The sequence below is a fragment of the Saimiri boliviensis genome, chromosome 7 (assembly GCF_048565385.1).
Source record: "Saimiri boliviensis isolate mSaiBol1 chromosome 7, mSaiBol1.pri, whole genome shotgun sequence".
Lineage (NCBI taxonomy): Eukaryota > Metazoa > Chordata > Mammalia > Primates > Cebidae > Saimiri > Saimiri boliviensis.
Window position 1 is genome coordinate 100344002 of NC_133455.1, and position 24698 is coordinate 100368699.

Genomic DNA, 24698 nt, shown 5'->3' on the forward strand with positions numbered 1-24698 from the left:
CCAAACCATCAAATAGTGAACAACTTCCTGATCGGCAGCCTAACGGGTCCTACAGAATACTGAGGAAAGATTTCCTACCTTGGATAGCCCAACAGAGAAGGCGCTTAAACAGAAAAATGGATAGCATGGTATTTGCAAGGCCAGTTGCCTCGCAGGGAGGCCAGACACACCCACCTCTGCACTCAGCACCTGACTCTACACCCGGCTCTGCACTGGGCACCTAGCTCTGCCGCATGGCTCCCCTGGCCGGCTCTCCCACTGGAAAACCTGCCCCGACAACCCAACAACCTGACAACCAATAGCGGCCTGCCCCGTCTCAATCCCGCTCTCCTGGAGCCAATCAGAGCACCCAGCTGTTGCTCGTTCCCCATATAGCCGTAAAAACCCCAGGTCCCAGGAAGTCAGCGCGACTTCTCTCGCCCCCTTTCCCCAGGACCATAGAACCTTGCCAGGGAGCTGAATAAATTGGCATTTAATTTTCTCATACTGGCCTCAGTTTCCTCATTTTAAACTGGGCAATAACCCTTACAGTATTTATCTGTCAAGATGAAGTGAGAGACTTAAATTATATATTATTGCCCAAGGACAGAAAAGGCTTAGGAACTTAGCACTGTGTGAGTCTATGATGATTCTGTGCTGTAGACTGAAATTGTGTATTCATGATTATGGACCACTTCAAAATGGTGGCAAAATTACCACCACCCGACCTCTCTCCTACTTTTCAGAAAGTTTACTTTCCTGTAACTGGTGCCTTCTTTTTATTAAGAACACGAAGTGTTTCTCAGTCTTATCTTCGCTTGTCCTTTTCTTTACTAATTAGCCTTCTATCATTGATCGTTCCATTTTCCTTCTCACTGAAAGGCATCATTTCTTTTTTCTTTCTCACTCACTGTCATTCTCGTACTGTCCACACCTGGTAATAACATGAATGCATTACACAGGCATTTTTGCTTATCAAATAATCTATCTCGGAAATGTACAATAACAAAGGAAATCATTGAATGGCCACTAATCAACTATTTGTGTCTGAGTATGATAAAAAGAATGCACAAATTTTTCTAGAATCAAGGTAGTGAGAAAATGTTCTTTCCTATGGTGATTGAATAGAAGAGACTTTACCCTTGATTGGCTACTAAACAAACAAAGAAAGAATCCTGGAATAGAATCTATAATCTCAGCAGCCTCTAAAAAATCACGGACTGACTGCTTTAGTGACTGTCATTAACGGTGCAATCACGGGCATTGACCGAAAGAGGGCAGTTAAATCCTATATGAGATCATGAGAGTCATGTGTAGTAAGACTGCAGTTGTTAAAGTGCTATCGTGAGGAAGAAGAAATGGAAGAAAACTTCTATTCAGAAAAAAATACTTTTTAAAAAAACATAAAGTTATACATATGTTGAGAACAAGGTCATTTTGTCAATCCTGTTTCTGTGTACACAAATTGTAAGAGAAAAATACTTTTTTATCATTCGATTTGTAAAGTCATCGGAGAAGGAAAATACAATCTGACCTTCTAATATTTCAGATATGTAATCTAAGCTGGTTTTCTCTTCTATTCTCAGTAAAAGCAGAGTAGCCATCAAAAACAACAATTGAGAAAAGACAGAAAGAATAGACGCAGAGGTGAAGAGATAAGCCTTGAATGTGATAACTAATGTATTTAGCAATCGTCTATTTTATACATGTGACCAACTCATTGAATGAACACAATTCATATATTACAATCAGGAAAGAGCTTTATTCTCCAACCAGAGCCCCCATACCCTTGGACAACTTATCAGGCAAATAATTTAGCTCTTCTAATAAATTCAAGCTACTTTAATAGTCTCATTTGACTATCAGAAAAAGTGAAATGCAATCTAAATCAAAATGTTATTCATATAACCAATTCATTTTTTATTTTAATTTTTTTTTTTTTTTTGAGATGGAGTCTCACTTTGTTGCCCAGGCTGGATTGTAGTCCACAATCTCGGCCCACTGCAGCCTCCACCACCCGGGTTCAAGAGATTCTCCTACCTCAGCCTCCCAAGTAGCTGGGATTACAGGTGCCTGCCACCCATCCAGCTAATTTTTGTTTTCTTCTACATGCAGCTCTCACAAACCAGCGGTGGGGAAGTGATGCAGCCCTCCAGCCTCAGGAGATAGGGAATTCAAAGAAAAGAGAAAAGCCTTCCTCTGGTACTACTGTTACCCGGCCATGATTTTATGTGGAAGATACCTGGTTATTTGATGTGTCAACTTTGCTGTTATTCAATCAAACACTAATCCAGATATTTACTGAAGGTATTTTGTAGATTTCATTAAAGTCCATAACCAGTTGATTTTAAGTAAGGGGAAGTATCCTAGATTATCTAAGTGAGATTGGTTCAATACCAGTTGAAAGGTCTTCACAGTGGAATTAAGACTTCCCTGATAAATATTAATTTCTACCTATAGACAGCAGCTTCAGCAGCTTCGGCTTCTGCTAGAGAGTCCCAGCCTGCCCTTCCTGGCAGCCTGCCTGCCTTATGGATTTTGGAATTGCCTAGCCATGAGTCAATTCCTTACAGGGTCTTGCTCTGTTACCCAGGCTGCAGTGCAGTGGTACAATCACCCAGGAGTTCACGACTTAATGAAATCTTGAACTCCTAGGCTCAAGTGAGTCTCCAGCCTCAGCCTCCTGAATAGGTAGGACTATAGGGAGGCATCACCACACCCAGTCAATCTTAAATTTTTTGTAAGGATCAGAGGGGTCCCAGTATGTTGCCCAGGCCAGTCTTGAACTCCTGGCTTCAAGCAATCCTCCTGTCTTGGCCTCCCAAAGCACTGGGATTACAGGCATGAGCCACTGCAGTAAATCTTTTTTTTTTTTTTTTTTTTTTTTTTTGAGACAGAGTCTCACACTGTCACCCAAGCTGTAGTGCAGTGGCGTGACCCTATCGGCTCACTGCAATCTCTGCCTCCTGGGTTCAAGCAATTCTCCTGCCTCAGCCTCCCAAGTAGCTGGGACTATAGGCATGCGCCACCACACCTAGCTAATTTTTTTTTGTTGTTTGTATGTTTAGTAGAGATAGGATTTTACCATGTTGGCCAGGATAGTCTCGATTTCCTGACCTCGTGAGCTGCCCACCTTGGCCTCCCACAGTGCTGGGATTACTGGCATGAACCACCATACCCGTCCTGCAGTAAACCTTTTAATACAGTTTTGCATCACTGAATGACAGGGATATGTCCTGATAAATGTAACCTTAAGCAACTCTGTGGTTGTACAAACGTCCCAGATTGTATTTACACAAACCTAGATGGAATAGCCTAATACACACCTGGGCTATACGATGTAGACAATTGCTCCTAGGCCACAAACCTGGACTGCATGTTACTGTAGGCAATTGTAACAAAATGACACATATTTATGTGTCTAAATGTATCTAAACATAGAAAAGGTACCATCAAAATACAGTATAAAACATTAAAAGTGGTACACCTGTGTAGGGCTCTTACCACGAATGGAGTTTGCAGGACTGGATGTTGCTCTGCATGCCAGTGAGTGGTGAGTGAATATGAAAGCCTAGGACATTATTGTAAATTACCATAGATTTTATAAACACTGTATACGTAAGCTATACTAAATTCATTTTTTAAATTTTTTCCCACAGTTTTCATAAAGGTTTACTTCATGATTGGTGGGTAGTGCATTTAAAAGTTAAACACACTTAAATAATGTATAGGTGACCGCATGGCTGCAGCATACTGGTAACTAGATACATAACCAATTCAACTAGAAACCAGCTAATAAGTAACTCTCTAAATATTTAAAATATAGCTGTTATTTAGATCCTTTGCTTTGATCACCTTCTTTGTGGGGAGAACCTGCTGATCACAATGGAAATATATTAAAGCCAAATCTTCTGATATCCATTCCCAAGGTTTCTTTCAGCTGGATTAAGTCTCCAACGCCAGGATAAACCCACGTGTTTGGCCTCCTGCATTAATGGGCTTCTTATCTAGCAGAGCAGAAAGTGTAAGCTTCACAGCAGGCTTCGGAGTCTGAGTGTAAATGAGGTCTCTTCTTTCCACTCCAATTAAATTAGAGTTGTTGACTTTTGCAAAAATGGAAGCTGCGAAATGCAACCGATATTTAGCGGCAATGATAAAATGAATGCAGTTGGACCTGATGTCCAAGCAAGGTTTACCAAAGTGTCAAGATTGTCACATACCTTCTAATAAACTGAGCCTCCCAATTCTGTCCCATTATAGTTATTAGTGTGTAGCTGGAAGTCCCCCATTCGGTAGCCCACTGCAGAATTATTCCCTGTCAGCTTTGACTTGGCTCTGTTAGTGGTCATCTGGTACCCAGCAAGCCGGCCCTCATAACCAAAGACAGCTGAACCACAGATTTCAGGTCCAGCAAAATCAAAATTAACATCACAAGCGAGGTTTACAGACTCCCTCTTCCAAGAGGACTTGATTTTACCACTTTTGTGTCCTGTGATTGGAAAGAAGGTAGTACCAAATATTAGTTTCAAACCTTGACAAATCCGGTCCGATGGTGACTTCTGTTCCCAGAGTATTCTTCTCAGTGTCCCATTTTCCTGGGAAAGCCACACCATCCTCACACCATTTGTATTTGGTCTCCAAGACCCCAGGAGTTTTTCCAGTGTCTGTATTAGACGAACCAGATGTTGAGAATCCCACACCCACTGCGTGACTTTGTTCTCACATCCAGTTTGACCCACCCTAAACCAAATCCTTTGTTAAAAATATCTCTGGCAGCTTTGCCGAGGTTAACATATGATGAAGAAATACACATTGGCCACATGCAGGTCTACTCAAAGGTCACCACGGCGAGGCCACAGTAAGAGGTGATCTGGTGTCTCCTGAGGACGACCACCGGTTCCACTCCACTTTCAGCTGAGGCTGCTGGGCTGGCGCACAGTCAGGCCTCAGCTGCCGTAAAGTGAAGCTTCTTTCTTCAATGATAAATTAACCTTAGCTTATTCTAACATTTTACTTTATAAACTTTGTAGTTGTTGTTAACTTTTTTTTAGGTTCAGTGGGTACACGTGCAGGCTTGTTATATGGGTAAATTGCATGTCGCTGGGGTTTGGTATACACATGATTTTGTTACCAGTTATCAGCACAGTTCCTAGTAGGTGGTTTTTCCAGCCTCGCCCTCCTTCGAGCCTCCACTCTCAACAGGCCTCAGTGTCTTTTGTTCCACTCTGCACCTGTATACTGAAGGTCTAGCTCCCACTTAGAAGTGAGAACATTTGGTATTTGGTTTGCTGTTCCTGCGTTAGTTTGCTTAGGATAATGGCCTTCAGCTCCATCCATGTTGCTGCAAAAAAAACACGATTTTTTATGGCTGTGTAGTATTCCATGGTGTAGATGTACCACATTTTCTTTATCCAGTTCACCACTGATGGGCATCTCAGTTGAGTCCATGTCTCCGCCATTGTGAATAGTGCTGCAGTGAACATGCATGTGCATGTGTCTTTTTGGTAGAGCAACGTATATTTCCTTGGGTATATACCCAGAGATGAGATTGCTGGATGGAATGGTAGTTCTGTCTTACATTCTTTGAGAAATCTCAAAACTACCTGACATTTTTGTATTAACACACAGCTTAAAACACAAATGTATTGCACAGCTACACAAAAATATTTTCTTTCTTTATATCCTTATTCTATAAGGTTTTTCTATTTAATTTTTTATATATTTTTTAATATTTTTGTTAAAAACTAAGACACAGAGGCCGGGCGCGGTGGCTCAAGCCTGTAATCCCAGCACTTTGGGAGGCCGAGGCGGGTGGATCACGAGGTCAAGAGATCGAGATCATCCTGGTCAACATGGTGAAACCCCGTCTCTACTAAAAATACAAAAAAAAATTAGCTGGGCATGGTGGCACGTGCCTGTAATCCCAGCTACTCAGGAGGCTGAGGCAGGAGAATTGCCTGAACCCAGGAGGCGGAGGTTGCAGTGAGCCGAGATCGCGCCATTGCACTCCAACCTGGGTAACAAGAGCGAAACTCCGTCTCAAAAAAAAACAAAAAAACAAAAAAAAACTAAGACCCAGGCACATACATTAGCGCAGGCCTACACAGGGTCAGGATCATCAATATCACTGTTCTACTTCCTCATCTTGCCCCACTGGGAGGTCTTCAGGGGCAATACTACACATGAAGCTGTCCTCTGCTGTGGTAACAATGCCTTCTTTTGGAAAACCTCCTGAAAGGCCTGCCCAAGACTGTTTTACAATTATCTAAATTTTTTATAGATAAGTAGAAAGAATGTACTCTCAAATAACAATAAAAAGTATGATAGCCGGGTGCGGTGGCCCACATCTATAATCCCAGCACTTTGGGAGGACGAGGCAGTGGAATCACCTGTGGTCAGGAGTTTGAGACCAGCCTAGCCAACATGGTGAAATCGGTCTCTACTAAAAATACAAAAAATTAGCCAAGCATGGTGGTATGTGTCTGTAGTCCTAGCTACTTGGGAGGCTGTGGCAGGAGAATTGCTGGAACCCGGGAGGCAGAGGTTGCAGTGAGCCAAGATCACGCCATTGCACTCCAGCCTGGGCAACTAGAGCAAAACTCCATCTCATTAAAAAAAAAAAAAAAAAATAGACTTCCTCCCAAGATTGGCATTTGGTCAGTGGGAACCCATGTGGGTTCAATAGGCATATCGAGAAGTGTTATTTCTGTTCAGGGCCCATCTACCCTGGCCACGGCATGATGTCTGTCCACAACGATTGCAAGGTGTTCAGATTAAATCTAAATGGCAAAAAAACTTTAAAACCAAAAAGAAAGTCACAAACTTTAAAAAGAAGAGCAATCCGCGCAAAGTTAGGTGGACCAAAGCATTCTGGAAAGTAGCTGGTAAAGAGCTTACAGTGGGTAATTCATTTGAATTTGAAAAGCATAGAAATGAACCTATCAAATACCAGTGAGAGCTATGGAATAAAACTATTGATGCAATGACGAGAGTTGCAGAGATCAACCAGAAACGCCAAGCTAAATTTATAATGAGCAGATTGAAGAAAAACAAAGAGCTACAGGAAATTCAGGATGTCAAAGAAGTCAAGCAAAACATCCATCTTATCCGAGCCCCTTTTGCAGGCAAAGGGAAGCCGTTGGAAGAGAAAATGGTACGGCAGTTGCAAGAGGATGTGGACATGGAAGATGCTTCTTAACAATCTCTGTAACCATTTCTTTTATGTACATTTGAAAATGGCCTTTGGACACTTGGGACTGCTAAGTTATGAGTTCATTTTTTACATAAGGTCACTTAAATGAAAAGTGAATAAAATACATTTTTCCTCCATTGCCATCTATAAAACAGCAGATATTATGGATGTTACATCGCATCTCAGTGTTAAATCTTCACTGATAGATGTACTTACGTAAATCATGAAAATTCTGCTTAGAAGTATAGAAGTGAACTGTGGCTGTAAAACGGTTATGCCATTTGGATAATGGCAGAGAGCAGCATTTGTATAACTAATGGCAAAAATTCATGGTTAGTGATGCATAAAATAAAATATTCTTTGCAGTAAAATATTCCCTGTATTAATGTTATAGAAGGGGGGGATACAACAAGGAACTAACAATTTGTATGACAGTGTCAAATATTCTCTTGATGTTAGTATTTCCTGTTTTGGTTTATTTGCGTCTCAGAAGAGCATAGTGATATTGTTTGATGAAGCCTAATTATGCTAAACTGTTTTGACCTGGTTTAACCCTTCTGATAGGTAGTTTTAGATGTTGGAGATGAGAACCGAATAATCTTTGCCTGGAGTCACACTACACTCTAGAATTTCCACTTTGGAGAACATTCAGTTCCAACTTGTGATTCCTGGTAGAACAAACTTTGAAGCAGAGGAATTTAGTGCCCCCCCCTTTATTTTTTTTTCTTTTTTTTGGGACGGGGTTTCTCCATGTTGGTCAGGCTGGTCTTGAACGCCCAACCTCAGGTGATCCACCCGCCCCAGCCTCCCAAAGTGCTGAGATGACAGATGTGAGCCACGAATCTCAGTGCCTTTTAAAAGTTATGTGGTTTTCTTTTTAAAAAAAGCTCCTGTTTTTGAAAAGTAGAATTTATGGGTACAACATCTGTTCATTATTTGCACATAAAATAAAGCCATTTAAAAGTAAAAAATATATATATATAGTACAGTAAGTACATAAACCAATAACAGAGGCATGTCTATCATCAGGTATTATGTATCATACATAACCATATGTGCTATAGTTTTTACACGACTGGCAATGAAGTAGGTATGTTTACACCAACATAACCACACATACGAGTAATGTGTAATGTGTTGTGCTAAGATGTTATGACAGCTCTGATGTCCCTAGAGATAGGATGTCACTAGGAATTTTTCACCTTATCATAATGTTATGGTATAATTACATCATATATGTGATCCATTGTTAACTGAAACATCATGACGCAGTGCGGGACTGTACGCATCTCTTCTGCTGGTCCTGCTTCGCTGGTTGAAACATGACTGATACAATACACAAATGCAAATTGTCTCTCATGGGATCCTTCTATGGGTCTTAGGAGATCCTAAGCCGAAATGCATCCCTGGGGAATTTCTGCACTGCATCATTCCCTTATACACGTGAGATGCTCTCTGGAAGGCCTCTTGTGACTTTACCTTAGCCCTCAGCTTCTAATGAAGCATCCAACATGGCTTCTTTCTTGTAGGCTCTCCTCACTGATAGTCCTCTTGCATAAAACCCTTTGCAGATGACTCAAACCCACATCTACTTCTTCTGGGATGAGGGGAGCTCATAAACCCACTCACCAGATCGCGAAGCTGCACCTTGAAGCCATCCCACGTTACCCTGCCATCAGGAGCAACTTCTGCTAGCTTTTCACCACTGAGCCTTTCTAAATAATGTCACACGGAAGTGTCTGTATCCTCTTCAGAAGGGGACGCAGGTGAGGTTCTTTCAAACACTCTTTTGTTCCGTTCGCTGTTTCAAATTGACAAGCTCCCATAGCTAAGCAAGCATACAGCCAAGGAGTAAGACTCCGAACACCTTTAGCAAGCAGTGCTCGATCTCTCCAAAGAGCCTTCTTGTTTCACCTCTCACTTGGAATCAGGGTGGGAGGGGAACTACCCCAGCACTCCTTTTTTTTATTAAATGGTCTCTTTCTGTTGCCCTAGCTAGAGTGCAGTGGTGTGATTGTGGCTCATTGTAGCCTCTATCTCCCAGGGTCAAGCGATCCTCTCACTTCAGCCTCCCTAGTAGCTGGGACTACAGATATGCACCAACATGCCCAGCTAATTATTTTATTTTTTATTTTTGGTAGAGACGATGACTTGCTATGTTGCCCAGGCCGGTTTTGAACTCCTAAGCTCAAGCGATCTTCCCACCTTGGGCCTCTCAAAGAGCTGGGATTACAAATGTGAGCCACCACACCCAGACCCCAGCAATCTCTGGATTCACAAATTCTTTCAAATAATCTGTCTCTGCAAACCCGTAATCACCAGCAGATTCTTCCTACCCTCTACACAGGCAAAACCAATTCACTGAGACTATGGCATGCCAATAAAGAAAGAGTTTGGTTGAAAGAGTTCGGTTGTATTAGAACCAGAGGTATCACTCAAATAAGCCTCCCTGAAGGCTCCAAGTTTAGGGGTTTTCAAGGATGGTTAGTGATCGGAGGGCTAGGGAATGGGGGATATTGATTGACCGGGGTAAAATCATAGGAGTGTGAAAAATGGTCCTCATGCACTGAGGTGGTCTTCGGATAAGGCCACAGGACTGACGGAGTCATGAGTTGTAGTTCCGGTTGGAGTCAGCTGGTCATGAGAAATGTAAAATCTGAAAAAAAAAAATCTCAAAGCCCGGTCTTGGGTTCTATAATGGGAGATATTATCTACAGGAGTAATTGAGGAAGTTAGTTATCATTTAACTTTACCTCTATTTTACCAGAATTCAGGCCCCTCTCTTAATCCCAACCTGTGGCCTTTCGTTAGTTTTACAGAGGTGGTTTAGTTTCAGGAAAGGGCTATTATCATCCTTGCTGTAAGGTTAAAGTATAAATTAAATGCCTCGCCGAGTTTGTTTGGCGTACACTGAGGAATCACCAAAGCCAACCTGTAGGTTATAAGCAAAATGGAGTCAACTATGTCAGATTTCTCTTCCTGTCATAACTTTGCAAAGGTGGTTTCAGTCAGTCTCTATCTTCTCCTGATTTGGGCTGTTGATAATTGTTTTCAGACCAGTTTGGAAAGTCCTGTAGGGCACGCAAAGAACCTTCTTTAGAATATAGGATTTCTTAACACCTAATGTTGTCAGCTTTAGATATTAGCCAAAATTCTGAGTCAACCAAAATAAAAACCTCTTTCTAATATTTTATTGTACTCATCACTGAGTAGCTTTTTGCACCCTCAAAAAAAATCAATTATTCATAGGCGAGCTTCTGTGATGATTAATTTCATGTGTCAGCTTAACTGGGCCATGAAATATCCAGATATCTGGTTAAGCATTACTTCTGAGTGTGTCTGTTCAGGTGTTTCCACTAGAGATTAGTATTTAAATTTGTGGACTGAGTAAGGCAGATGCCCAACATGGCTGGGCATCATCCAGTTCAACGAAACTCTGAACAGAACAAAAAGGAAGGAACAGTTCTCTTTCTCTCTCTCTCTCTCTCTCTCTCTCTCTCTCTCTCTCTCTGTGTGTGTGTGTGTGTGTGTGTGTGTGTGTGTGTGTGTGTGTCTCGCCACCCCTGTCTCTCTCTCTGCTGACTGCTGGAGCTGGGGTCCCAGTCATCTCCTGCCCTCGGACTGTGACCTACACCGTCAGCACTCTCGATTCTCGGCTCTTCAAACTTGACTGGAACTTATACCATCAGACCTCAAGTTCTCAGGAATTTGGACTTAGCCTAGAACTCACACCAACAGTTCCTCTGGTTCTCAGAATTCTGGGCTCAGACTGGACCACATCATCAGCTTTCCTAAGTCTCCAGCTTACAGATACCAGACTGTGGGACTTCTCAGCTTCTAAAATCACATGAGCCAATTCCTCATGATAAATATCTTTCTATATCCTATTGAGTCTGTTTCTATGGAGAATTCTGACTAATACAGATTTCGGTATTAGTCAGAAGGACTAAGCTCTGATTTTTCTCTTGTCCAAATTCTTACCTCAGGGGTCTAGGGAGTCATGCCCTCCCTACAAACCATAAGTTCTCATCAGATGGGTTTTATTTGACCCCATGTATCGTGACTTACTTTTCAATCTGACTCTGGCATAACATTATGAGACAAGGAAAAAAATATTTAACCCCAAAATATATTTCCTGGTCATGCCTTGAAATTGCCCGGCAAAGTCTCTTGTGAGAAAAATCCACATTCTATAGAGAATCCCCATTCCCCTTTGTTTTCCTTCTTTTCCTTCCAGATCCAGGAGATAATCAACTAAGAGACAGGCACGCTTTTAGGTCTGATAAGAAACATTTTGCAACGTGCTATCTCTCTCTGAAGTCTGCTATCTGAAAGCTTGCCCTGCACAATAAAACTTAGACTCCACAATCAACCTCAACATTTCTTTCTAACAATCCCCGGTCTTTGTTATGGGTTAACTACGTCTCCCAGAAAAAGAGAAGTCGGAGTCCTACATAATAACAAGTGTATCACTTTAACCATGTTTAAGAGTGTAATTCAGTGACAGTAATTACATCCACCATGTCGTGTAGTCATAATCACTATCCATTACAGGAGCCAGTTTTTTTTTTTTTTTTGAGACAGAGTCTCACATTGTGGCCTGGGCTGGAGTGCAATGGCACAATCTTGGCCCAGTGCAGCCTCTGCCTCCCGGATTCATGCAATTCTCCTGCCTTGGCCTCCCACGTAGCTGGGATTACAGGCATACACCCCTGCACCTGGCTAATTTTTTGTATTTTTAGTAGAGACAGAGTTTCATATGTTGGCCAGGCTGGTCTCGAACTCCTGACCTTGTGATCTCCCTGCCTTGGCCTCCCAAAGTGCTGGGATTAAAGATTTGAGCCACCATGCCCGACCTAAAGGAACCATTTTTCTATGATGAAGAAACAGTGGTCTGGAGTCAGCAAGGAAAATAACAGTAACAAAAATGCTTGACTTTCCTCTTTTCGCCACTTCCTATCTCCTTGCAACTTAGTAACATCATTTTGAGAGGACATATTTTTTAAGAAACGGTTGGGCTGCAGTTAATGCAAAGAGGAGTGGAGATGATCTGTGTAAAGGTTGTTAAGATAGGGTAACCTGTTTTCAGTGTAACGGCGGTTGCATTGAGCACACCAGACAGGATCCCCGGCACGGGATAGTAAGAGAATGGTCAAATTGTGGAGGCCTAGGTTGCCACGGCCCGAGAATGTGGGAATTTGTTGGAATTTCCCTGCAGGGCTGCTGCACATGGCGAGGAATCAACCCCCAGACACTCCCGCGAGTCCCCTGGCCACCCAGCCGCGGGTTTTGGCTGAGAGGAGCAAATGCCCTTTCTCTTCGGAGCTGAAAAACTCAGTCTCTCATTTAGCTGTGAAAACAACAGTTTGGTTTTTTATGCAGATGCACACAGATAAACCAAATCAAGATAAATTTTAGGAAAAAAAGCAATAGAGAATAAATCAAGGACTGTCAACCAAAGGGAAGGCTGGGGCTCAGGAGGACTTACCGGTCCCACTGGAGAAGTTTGAACTCAGTGGGGCTTCAATGGGCCCCTGCCGGTGACTTAGCTCCGGTTTGGGGCAACTCTTTCAGTGTCCTGAGTCTTCTCTGAGGCCCCATGTATTTGGGTGCAAAATATTGTCAACAAAAAGAGTAAAACTCTGTAAAATATTTCAAGAGATTTATTCTGAGCCAAATATGAGTGACCATGTCCCATGTCATGGCCCTCAGAAGATCCTGAGAACAGGTGCCCACGGTGATCGGGACACAGCCTGGTTTTATATATTTCAGGGAGGCATGAGACATCAATTAAATACACTTAAGAAATACATTGGTTTGTGGGGCGTGGTGGCCCATGCCTATAATCTCAGCACTTTGGGAGGCTGAGGCGGGCAGATTACCTGAGGTCGGGAGTTTGAGACCAGCCTGACCAAAATTGAGAAACCCCGTCTCTACTAAAAATAGAAAATTAGTGGGGTGTGGTGGCATGTGCCTGTAATCCCAGCTACTCTGGAGGCCGAGGCAGGAGAATCGCTTGAACCCGGGAGGCGGAGGTTGCGGTGAGGAGAGATCGCGCCATTGCACTCCAGCCTGGGTAACAAGAGCCAATCTCCATCTCAAAAAAAGAAAAGAAAGAAGAAAGAAAGAAAGAAAGAAAGAAAGAAAGAAAGAAAGAAAGAAAGAAAGAAAGAAAGAAAGAAAGAAAAAGAAAATACATTGGCTTTGTTCAAAAAGGTGAGACGACTTGAAGCGGGGGCTTCCAGGCTACAGGTAAATTTAAATATTTTCTGGTTGACAATTGGTTGAATTTGTTTGACTGGTGGTAATTTCCTAGTGCTGCCCTAAGAACGTATCATAAACTTGGTGGTTAAAGACAGCAGAAATATATTGTCTGAGAGTTCTAGCGGCTCAAAGTCAAGGTGTTGGCAGGACTTGTTCCTTCTGGGGGAGAATCTGTTCCATTCATCTCCCCCAGCTTCCAAGAGCTCCATGTGTTCTTTGGGTTGTAACTGATGACTCAAATCCTCTCTCTTCAAATGTCTTCAAATGACATTTTTCCTGTATCTTTTTTTCACATGATCATCTTCCAATAAGGACACCAGTCATACTGGATTAGGGGCTCGCAGTACTCTAGAATGACCTCATCTTTAACTAATTACAGCTTCGATGGCCCGATTTCCAAAGAAAGTCATATCCTGGCCAATATGGCGAAATCCCGTCTCTACTAAAAATACAAAAATTAGCCAGGCATGGTGCTGCGTGCTTGTAATTCCAGCTACTCAGTAGGCCAAGGCGTGAGAATCACTTCAACCTAGGGGGAGAAGGTTGCAGTGAGCCTTGATGAACAATAGATCTCTTGAACTTATTCTTCTTCTCCAACTGAAATTTTGTATCTTTTGACCAACATCTCCCCAATCCCCTCTTCTCATTTTAAGTTTTAATAAAGTCAAAACTGTCATGTTTCCCCTTATTGTGGATTTTAGTATTCTACCTAGAATCACCCGCTTGGGATTTACTTGTATTTTTCCAAAATTTTTGTCTATTAAGTTTATATCTTTAATTAATTAATTAAGTAATTAGAGACAGTCTCACTCCATTGCTCAGGCTGGAGTGCAATGGCATGATCTCGGCTCACTGCAACCTCCTCCTCCTGGGTTCAAGTGTTTCTCATGCCTTGGCCTACTGAGTAGAGACAGGCTTTCGCCATGTTGGCTGAACTGGTCTCGAACTCCTGACCTCAGGTGATCCATCCACTGTGGCCTCCCAAAGTGCTGAGATTGAAGGCGTGAGACACTGTGCCCGGTCCTCTCTTAACCCAGCTTTAATTATTTGGTTTCACATTTTGATCTTTAATTAATTTTTGCTGTTGTGATATCTAACTTGGAAGAGAGAAGACAAACTGAGTTCTGGGCAAAATCTTGGATCACTGAGAGGGAGGGAAAAGGTTTGAAGATGACAGTGATGAGAAGGGGTGGTGGGTGGGATGGGGAGGTGGCATGTGCCTCAAAGAAGCCATTTTTCGGGGGGGGCTATCATTTTTATTGTGATACAGCGTACATAATAACAAGTGTATCACTTTAACCATGTTTAAGAGTATAATTCAGTGACAGTAATTACATTACTTCCGCTGAAACCACCCCCACGACCACCACTTCCATTTTTCTTTAAAACTAGGTGCCCACTTACTTGTGAAAAAGGTATTTGTTGGCATCATCAAAGAAAACCCTGAAGAAGAACATCACATAAGAGATTCTTTAGAACAGTATGGAAAAACTGAAGTGATTGAAATCATGACTGACCAAGGCAGTGGCAAGAAAAGGGGCTTTGCCTTTGTAACCTTGGCGACTGTGACTCCGTGGATAAGACTGTCATTCGGAAACACCATACTATCCATGGCCAAGGCTGTGAAGTTAGGAAAGCCCTGTCTAAGCAAGAGTCGAAGTGGTTCTGGAAACTTTTGTGGTGGTCACGGAGGTGGTTTCAGTGGGAGTGACAACTTTAGTCATGGAGAAAACTTCAGTGGTCATGGTGGCTTTGGTGGCATCCATGGCAGTGGTGGATATGGTGGCAGTGAAGATGGCTGTAATGGATTTGGTAATGATGGGAGCAAATTTTGGAGGTGGTGGAAGCTACAATGATTTTGGCAGTTACAACAATCAGTCTTCAAAGTTTGGACCCATGAAGGTAGGAATCTCTGGAGGCAGAAGCTCTGGCCCCTGTGGTGGTGGCGGCCAATACTTTGCCAAACCACGAAACCAAGGTGGCTGTGGTGGTTCCGGTAGCAGCAGTAGCTATGGCAGTGGCAGGAGATTTTAATTAGGAAACAAAGCTTCGCAGGAGAGGAGAGCCAGAGAAGTGACGGGGAAGCTACGGGTTGCAACAGATTTGTGAACTCAGCCAAGCGCAGTGGCAGCAGAACGTAGCTGCTACAAAGAAGACATGATTTAGACAAATACTCATGTGTATGTATTTGTCTAAATACATACACACAAAAAAAAACCTCGAGGACTGTGTTTGTGACTAATTGTATAACAGATTATTTTCGTTTCTGTTCTGTGGAAAGTGTAAAGCATTCCAACCAAGGGTTTTAATGTAGACTTTTTTTTTTGTAGCCATGCTGTTGATTGCTAAATGTAATAGTCTGATCATGACGCTGAATAAATATCTTTTTTAAAAAGAAAGAAAGAAAATAGATTTTAAGTGTTCTCACTACCACACACAAATATGTGCGGTAACGCATATGTTAATTAACTCATTTGCCCATTCTACAATGTATATATATTTCAAAACAACATGTTGTACATTTTAATGTATATAATTTGTATTTATCAACTAAAAAAAAAAAAAAACAAGCCAGGCACAGTGAGGCACACCTGCAGTCCCAGCTACTCATGAGGTTAAGGCAGGAGCATCACTTGAGCACAGCAGATTGAGGCTACAGTGAGCTATGATCGCACCACTGCACTCCAGCCTGGGCAAAAAAAGTGAGTCCCTGTCTCTAAAACACACACACACACACACACACACACACACACATACACACACACAATTTTATCAAAATATAAAATGCATGACTAGAAAGGAAAAAAACTCATAATGTTTCAAGAAAACAAATAATCTAAAACATTTGCAACACATATGACTGACAAATGAGGAGGCAGCATGTGCCTCAAAGAGTGCCAACAGGTTGATGAGAAAAAAGACAGTGAAAGAACCCTGACGGAGTGAATAGCCCCAGGATATAAACACGTAACTCAGAGGACACACAAATAACTCACTGACTTGAGAAGATGCCCAAAGACAGTACTAGTCTGGACAGCACAAATGACAAAGCTCTAACATCCCTCTTCCCCACAAAAATCGTAATAATCATAGCCAGAATTCAAAACATGGAGAGCACGTGGAGCTGAGAAGGACCTGGGACCAGCACCCTCATTCATTGCCAGCGGGGGTAAAATTGCTTCAGCCTTTTGGAAAAGCAATCCAGGGGTATCTATTAACATGTCTGATTCGGCATACATGTCAGCTCATGATCCCACTTTTAGGAATCTATTATAGAGAAGCAGCATCCATGTACAGAAATGTCCACTGCAGCGTTTTAGTTCATCTCCTACACCATTACTCCCAAATCTTTCCCTCTGCACGTCCCTGACTTTAGGGCCCTCATTATTTGGGTTTCTTGCCCACTTCTGGCTAACTCTCTTTCCTGACACCTTTTTTCTTGCCCTGAAAAACCACACTGTGACATCCTCTTCCTCCATCCTTCTTGCCATTTGATTTCTCTGTTATTACAACTAACCTCGTGTGGGTTACTGCCTAAAATCATGCGATAGTACAGACTGAAGTCACTAAAAATGTGTGACCTCCTGCCTCACCCAAGCTCGCAGGGCTGCCCAGCTATGTCTTATCTCTAGGCAGATGCCTCTTTTTCCCCTTTGTGATTATTCAAAAATTCTGCTGTCCACAGACACCCCCAACCCTATTATTTCCTCTCTTCTTCTTAGCACATGACCTTGTATTTGATTTCACTGAGAAAACGAAGTTCACCAGGCTAGAACGGTTTACTTCCCTATCGCTTATAATAAACACATCAGAATCCTCGCCCACCCATTTTCCTTCTTCCAGGGGAAGGGGCACTCTTTCTACCCAAGGTTACTTCTTCCAGATGTCCAGTCAATAAATAAGACAATAAAAGAACCCTGATGTGGTTCATATTTATGCATTGCCTCAAGGATCTTGGTCTATATAATCTGTTGCTTCCTGTAGCTTACCTGTCACTTCTCTGGCCCTCCTCTCTGGCTAAGCTTTGTTTCCTAATTAAAATATCCTGCCTATGCCCTAGCCACTGCTGCTACCAGGACCATCACAGGCTAGTTTCATATTCATCCACTGCCTCAAGGATCTTGGTCTATAAAACGTCCTCTCTCACACGCACATTTTTTATTTTTTGAGATGATGTCTCACTGTCACCCAGGCTGGAGTGCAGTGGCACGATCTCAGGTCACTGCAACCTTTACCTCCCAGGTTCAAGTGATTCTCGTGCCTCAGCCTCCTGAGTAGCTGGGACTACAGGCATGTGCTACCACACCTGACTAATTTTGATATTTTTAATAGAGACAGGTTTCCACTATGTTGGCCAGACTGGTCTCAAACTCCCGGCCTCAAGTCATCTGCCTGCCTTGGCCTCCCAAAGTGCTGGGATTACAGGCATGAACCACCACAGCTGGCCACACTCACATGCATTTTTAATCTCTTCTTTCAACCTTTTTTTACCTCAAGTTACAAAATGCGCTACTCTCTTCTACCTGTATTTTAAGATATATTGACCTTACACATAACTCTACTTAGATATTATCTCTTTCCTTCCTCTCTTAAGTAAACTTCATAAGAGGACCATCTACACTCATTTTCCACTTCCTTATCTTGTATTGTTTATCAGCCTGCTGAAATTTCACCTGTCACCACAACACCAATGAAGGATGATAAGCGTGACCTTCATACTGCCATTTCCATTAAATACTCTCCTCTCATTAGGTTACTTTACAACTCTTTGGCGTTTGCTTCTAAAGAGTGCTCCTTCTCCCTTGAAAACCACTTTTTCTTTAGTTTTTATTACATCATTTTTGTGCTCATTTTTCTGTGCCAGGAGTCTTCTTCCCTCCTGTTTATTTTCTTTTGCTTCTCAGTGATAATATAGAAATAAAGACTTTATCATCCACACTTTGCCATCTGAGAGCATTACCAGCAAGGGAAAGATGTGTCTTATAGATGTTAAACGTGAAGGATCTGAAAGACCTCCTTCTAAGTAAAAACCCCTCATTATCCTTCAAAAATGGAACCAGAAGGGAAGCCATCATAATCATGAAGAGCCTGGGGTTCACCTTATCTCTGCCTTGTGAGGAAATAAAGAAATAGGCACCCAAATTTATACGTTGCTGGAGAGTTTAAATTGGTGGGGCTCTCACACCAGTTACAATGGCGATCATTAACTATCTGGAGACAACAGATGCTGGAGAGGACGTGGAGAAATAGGAACACTTTTACGCTGTTGGTGGGAGTATAAATTAGTTCAACCATTGTGGAAGACAGTGTGGCGATTCCTCAAGGACCTAGACATAGAAATTTCATTTGACCCAGCAATCCCATTACTGGGTATATATCCAAAGGATTATAAATCATTCTACTGTAAGGACACATGCACACATGTGTTCACTGTGGCACTGTTTACAATAGCAAAGACCTGGAACCAACCCAAAAGCCCTCGATAATAGACTGGACAAGAAAAATGTGGCACATATACACCATGGAATACTATACAGCCATCAAAAACAATGAGTTTGTGTCCTTTGTAGGGACATGGATAAAGCTGGAAACCAGCTGGTGTCTGGGAACTAAAGAGCTAGGTTTTTATTATCATCTGAAGCCTGGGCTTATTTGTACTCATCCTTCTTGGGAAAGCTTTTCAACCCGTCAAAGGGAATTGAGTGTTGTGATCTAAGTCTTTGGCCACTGCAGCTATATCTGCATTCGGGGGCACCACAAACCCAGTAGCACTGTGACTCTTGTAGACTTACAGAAGTACCACCTTGGTGGTGTTGGGTATGATACAGGAAATCTTACTAGATTACCAGGAAGAGACTCTTGTTATCTTCTGTTACTTTACACCAAGGAAACAAAGTCACTCTCTCCATTCTGAGCTACCTGGAGCTGGGGGAATAGTGGCACAAGTACCTTTGTGGCCACCACCCCTGGGAGTGCACTCGGTCAGACCTGAAGCCAGCACAGCACTGGGTCTCACCCAAGGCTTGTGGTGACCACTACCTGGCTACCACTGATGTTCCCTCAAGGTCCAAGGGCTCTTCAGTAACCTTATGGTGAATGCTGCCAGGCCTGGGTCTCTACCTTCAGGGCAATGGGCTCCTTCCCCTCTGACCCAGGGCAGGTCCAGAAATGCAGTCCAGGAGCCTAGAATCAAGGACCCCAGGTGCTGACTGGGTGCTCTACCTCAGTGTAGCCAAGCTGGTACTTAAGCTGCAAGACCAAGTCCCCATTAGTCCCGGGTTAAATCTCTCCTTATCTATGTCCAATCTCCCTCTCACTGTCCTCAAGCAGAAGCAGTCTCTCCCCATGGATACCACAGCTAAGAATGTGCTGGGTCACACTGGAAGCCAGCACAGCGCTGGATCTCACCCAATACCTATGACAAATACTGCCTGGGCACTGCTGCTGATGAGTCACAGCCAAAGGGCTCTTTAGTCAGCAGGTTTTGAATCCTGCCTGGACTGGGTACTTCCTTTCAAGGCAGCATGCTCCCTGCTGATCCAGAGTGTGTCTTAACACGTCATCCAGAAACTCGGTCCCAGAATAGGGACCCTGGGACTCTCGGTGGTGGTGCCCTGTCCTTTTGTGGCTGAGCTGGATCCTTGCAAGACAAAGTCCTCTTTACCCTCCCATCTCTTCTCCTCAAGTGGAAGGAAGGAGTCTCCCCCAGAGCTGCAAGCTCCACTTCCTGGGGTTGGAGGAGGGGTTACACAAGCACTCCCTTGGCCACCCCGCTGGTGTCTCACTAGGTCACGTTCCCTGTTGTATGCAAAATTTCAATGCTGCAAACGAAAGAGCACTTGAATATAAATCCTCTCAGCAAGGCAGTTTACTTCAATAGAAGGGTGGAGCAATGGTGAGCATGCACCTGGACAAGGGAAGGAAAGAGGTTCTGGCTCCTGATGCAGGTAGCCCCTCCTGCTGTGTCATTCCCGCATTGGCTAGGGTTAGACCGCACAGACTAAGGTAATTCTGATTGGCTCTTTTAAAGAGAACAGCAGTATGAGCCGAAGTGGCAGGTGGGTAGTTTGGTTGGAAGGACAGTTATGGGACGAGTCAGAGCAGGTGACCGGGGTGACTCAGGTCAAAGCAGGTGACCAGGGCAGGTGACTGGAGCAGGTGACCAGAGCAGGTGACCAAAGCAGGTGACTTGGATAAGTGCAGATGAAGCAGGGGACCAGGGGAACAGATGTGAACTACTGATTAGAACTGGTGGAAAAGGTTGTTTGATGAAACTACAAGGAATTTAAATTTTAAAATGGACGACAAAGAACTGAACGTACTAACATACTGATTCTTTGCAGAGAAATTTAGAGCTCGTTGTATCCAACATTCCCTCCAGGTCCACTGGCTCTGAGCCCAGCATAGCACCAGGACTTGCCCAGGAATTGTGGTCCTGATGGCTTAGATTGCCTTTCAAGTTTATTTAGGACCCCAGAGTGCTTTACCCTGCCATGGTAGGACAAGTGAAAACTCAGGTTCCCACCACTGGGATAGGCGAGTCCCCCATGGGCTGGTCTAAACGCTCCCTCTGTGGGCACTGGTTGAATTCCGTCCCACGTTGCTATCTGCTTTGACCAGGCAGCACTCAGTTCCAATGGAAAGTCCCGTAATCACTGTGCTCTTCCTCCCCTCTCTCTCCGCACCACACCTGCTGCTGGGAGAGGGGGAAGAGGTGGCATTGGCAATTCAAGACTGTCTCTCCTGCCCCCTTCAGTGCGTCTTTCGTTGATACGGTGTTAAAATCAGGTACTGTAATTGCTTATCTGATGTTTGGTTCTTATGAAGGTGCTTTCTTGCGCGGGTAATTGTTCCATTTGTGTTCCTGCAGGGGGACAATCAGTGGCGGCTTCTTGCCCCAACTCCTCCTGTATGTTCCTGGATTTTCTTCATTTCAATTTTGTGACTGCTCTGTTATTATCTTTAATAAATGTGTTATTCCAAACACTGAATGTTCCAGATATGTTTAATGGATAACGTTCATCAAAGGCGTCTGCTGTGCAATGTAAGTGCTAATCAAAAACATTAGTTTCTAGTTTTACCAAACTTTATTTCACTAGGGAAGGTGCAAGAATTGAGTTACTAACTGATCCCAGCCCCTCATAAATAAGTCTAAGGAATAAATAAGCAACCAGAAAGTAAACTGTTCCTTCCCTTGTAACATTCTTAAGGGAGACCAAGCAGTGAGGAACTACACCCAATTCTGATGATAGGTGGATAAATCCTTATTAAAGGCCTGAACCTTAGTCACAGAGGAGGACTGCACACATCCTGCCTGCTCAGGTGAAAATTTAAGACCCAACTGTAGTTCTGTTCTTATCTTTCAATAAGTAAATGAAATTGTGTACTCTGAGGTAGCCAAGCCATGGCCCACATGGAATCACTATCGTCACATCCTTAGGGAGGGGAGCTTGTTTCCACGACTTCCTTCTGTGAGCATTGTATCCAGATTAACTGGCCCTTTGTGTCTTCAGAGTTAGCTACTGAAGACCCTTATGGGTGGGTTGGGGGGATTAGGATATACTGTTTTTCTCCTCTTTAATTCCTCTAATTTATGGACTAACAGAAACAACCAGAATGAATAGTTTTCATTCTTATTTATTCATCCATTTATTTATTTAATAGTCACTGAATGTGAGCACTATCTTAGGTATTCGGGATACAGTGGTAGATAAGATATAGTCCATGTTTTTAAAAAAAAACTATGAAAGATAAAGACAAAAAGAATTACTGCACCTCTATCCTTATGTATGTCTAAACTCTACTAAGGAGAAATAATAAAGTTTTCCTTATTTTTGAGGCATTAGTGCCTAAGATAATTTGGTGATCCAACCACATAAACTGTCTCTGCAAACTTTCCTCTACGAAAATGCATTATCAAATTCATTGCTATCTTGAAATTAATATGCAGGTCACATGTTCACAGAATAGAAAAGATATGATTATACGTTGGTTTATTCAACCACATCTACGCATACTAAAAAAAAAAAAAAAAAAAATCAACCAGGACCAGGTTTTTTCATCAAGTGTGAAGACTAAGACAGAGGAAGTACCACCTTGCCCTCACTCACTTTCCACAATTTATATTCTCAACATTAGCATTTTTTTTTTTTTAGAGATAGAGCCTCGCTGGGTCTCCCAGGTTGGAGTGCAGTGGTGCAATCATAGCTCACTACAGCCTCAAACTCCTGGGCTCAAGCGATTCTCCCACCTCAGCCTCTCAAATAACTAGGATTCCAGGTACACGCCACCATGCCCAGCTAGGTTTATTCTTTTTTTTTTTTTTTTGAAGAGCAAACAAATCTTTATTGTCTAGAAATATATATATAAAAAAAAAAATCCCGGGGGCTGGGGTCAGGGAAAAAAAAAAATCTCCCACAAAATATGCTATTCTCTCATTTCCCCATCTTCTTCCTCTTCTTCCACACCTCTGATATAAAGGACATTATTACACCTTATTAAAACTTCACCCAGATGTCCAGACAATGCTCCATCTATGTATTCTTCTGTATTTGCAAGCTGCATGTTCATGTAGCCATCTACAGATACCAGGTAGCCCTTGTACTCCATTCCCCACTTAAGTTTCACCATGACTGGCTTTCCTGTTAGTCCATTGAGGAAAGGTTTGGGATTGAGGGGTAAACTCATCGTAACCACGGGCGAATGCTGCAGGCTACTCGCTGCCAACCAGGCCGCCGCTCATCCCTCGTGACTACAGCAGATACCGCCAAGCCCCGAACCGCCAAGCTTCAAGAGAAATGGCTAGGTTTATTCTTTAGAATAAAGTTTGATCTGCAAAGATCACTCTTACGATAAAAGTATACCGCTAGGGATTGGCAATGTACTAGAAGAGTAATAACGTACTTCTCTAGTACATAAGCGATAGTATATATGGGCATAGATTTTATCAGATTAGCTCAGAATACAATATGAAAAAGATGTATTTTTGACAGAGATGGTTGGGCAGGGGATGAAGGCAGCAACATTAGTTGGCGTACTGAGAAATACAAAAAACAAACTTATCTATTTCAAAAGTTTGCTTAGATCTGGTCTTTAAATTGTTCACATATCTAAATAGTCTCCAAGAGAATCCATCAGTTAGGCATCAATCCCTAGGAGGATGTCTTGCATGTAATGCCATATCTGAGAAAGTCCAGTATTTGCTAACCATATGCTCATGGCTTTCCCAACATCCGGTGGCCGGCTCCGTCCTTTTAGGGCTCCATGACAGATCCAAGGGTCAGGACGAGTGGCCATCCATCAATGTCTGACCTTCTTACACACCCACTGTAAAAGAACTTCACAGCTTGAGGCCTGAAGAAGATCTTTGTTGATGGCACCACATGTCTGCACTAAACTATTAAAAGAAATCCTGTAAGAATTCAGAAAAGTTAATCACTTAAGGCCACATGCACAGAAAAAGGGTTGAAAGGCATGAAAGGATAAAAACTGAGCAAATTCTTTTTCCTTATTCAGGTCCCTAGTTCCCGCAAACAGCAGAAGAATAAACATGGTTCATCAGCCTCTCTTTAAAACGTCATCCTTTCTTTTTGTCGTCACCCATTGTTCCTTCTCCTCCTTGCTCCCTATTTTCTCTTCTTTTCACTCTTTCCTCTCCTTTCCATCTGCTCTTCTTAATCTATTCCCCAAGTAACATAATTTGTCTTCCCTTTTTCTTCCCTTTCTCTTTTCCCTCCTTTGAAACCCCTTACCTTGAGAAGTTTAGAGGTGATCCATCTTCCCACCTCCAGCCAGAATTGTTCCTCAGTCCGATCCACCAAAAGGCTTCACTGAGGAAACCCTGGACCAGGCTCTAAGGGAGAGGTTGAAAACCGACACAGGGACCTCGTGTCACAGTCAAACAATTGTTCCTTTCCACACTGGATTCCTAATACTAACTTAAGTAGTTAATTAAAAGACAAACTATCATTCCTTACACCCTCCATCATCACGGCTCTTAAGGACTGAATGCTTGTGTCTTCCTGGAATCAACATTTTGAAGCCCTAACCCCCAGTGTGATGGTATCTGGATGTGGAGCCTTTAGGAAGTAATTACGTTTAGATGAGGCCATGAGGGTGGGGCCTTCGTGATGCAATTAGTGCCCAAGAAGGCAGCCATGTGCAAGCCAGAAGTGGGTCCCCACTAGGGGCCACAGAACCTTGATACTGGACTTTCCAGCCTCCAGAACTGAGGGAGATAAACATCTGTTGTTCAAGCCACCCA

General features: G+C 42.8%; 2 protein-coding genes and 2 pseudogenes across 2 annotated transcripts in view; 1 reads left to right on the forward strand and 3 right to left on the reverse strand.

Moving 5' to 3' along the window:
- Positions 1-3786: 3786 nt before the first annotated feature.
- On the reverse strand, positions 3787-4819 carry LOC101038942 (non-selective voltage-gated ion channel VDAC2 pseudogene; annotated as a pseudogene).
- LOC101039253 (putative ribosome biogenesis protein RLP24 pseudogene) lies at positions 4800-7243 on the forward strand (annotated as a pseudogene).
- Positions 7244-22739: 15496 nt separating this feature from the next.
- Positions 22740-23215, reverse strand: LOC101031875 (small nuclear ribonucleoprotein F). Its single transcript, XM_003926678.4, has one exon. The coding sequence runs from the start codon at positions 23120-23122 to the stop codon at positions 22862-22864; it is 261 nt and encodes an 86-aa protein (XP_003926727.2). The 5' UTR covers positions 23123-23215; the 3' UTR covers positions 22740-22861.
- Positions 23216-23334: 119 nt separating this feature from the next.
- The window catches only part of KLRG1 (killer cell lectin like receptor G1), a 55828-nt gene continuing 54464 nt past the window's right edge, over positions 23335-24698 (reverse strand). The window contains exons 5-6 of the mRNA XM_003926677.4: positions 24187-24287; positions 23335-23846 (exon numbers count right to left, since the gene is read on the reverse strand). Coding sequence (XP_003926726.1) covers positions 23735-23846; positions 24187-24287 — 213 coding nt within the window. The 3' untranslated portion in view covers positions 23335-23734. The remainder of the gene's footprint in view (positions 23847-24186; positions 24288-24698) is intronic.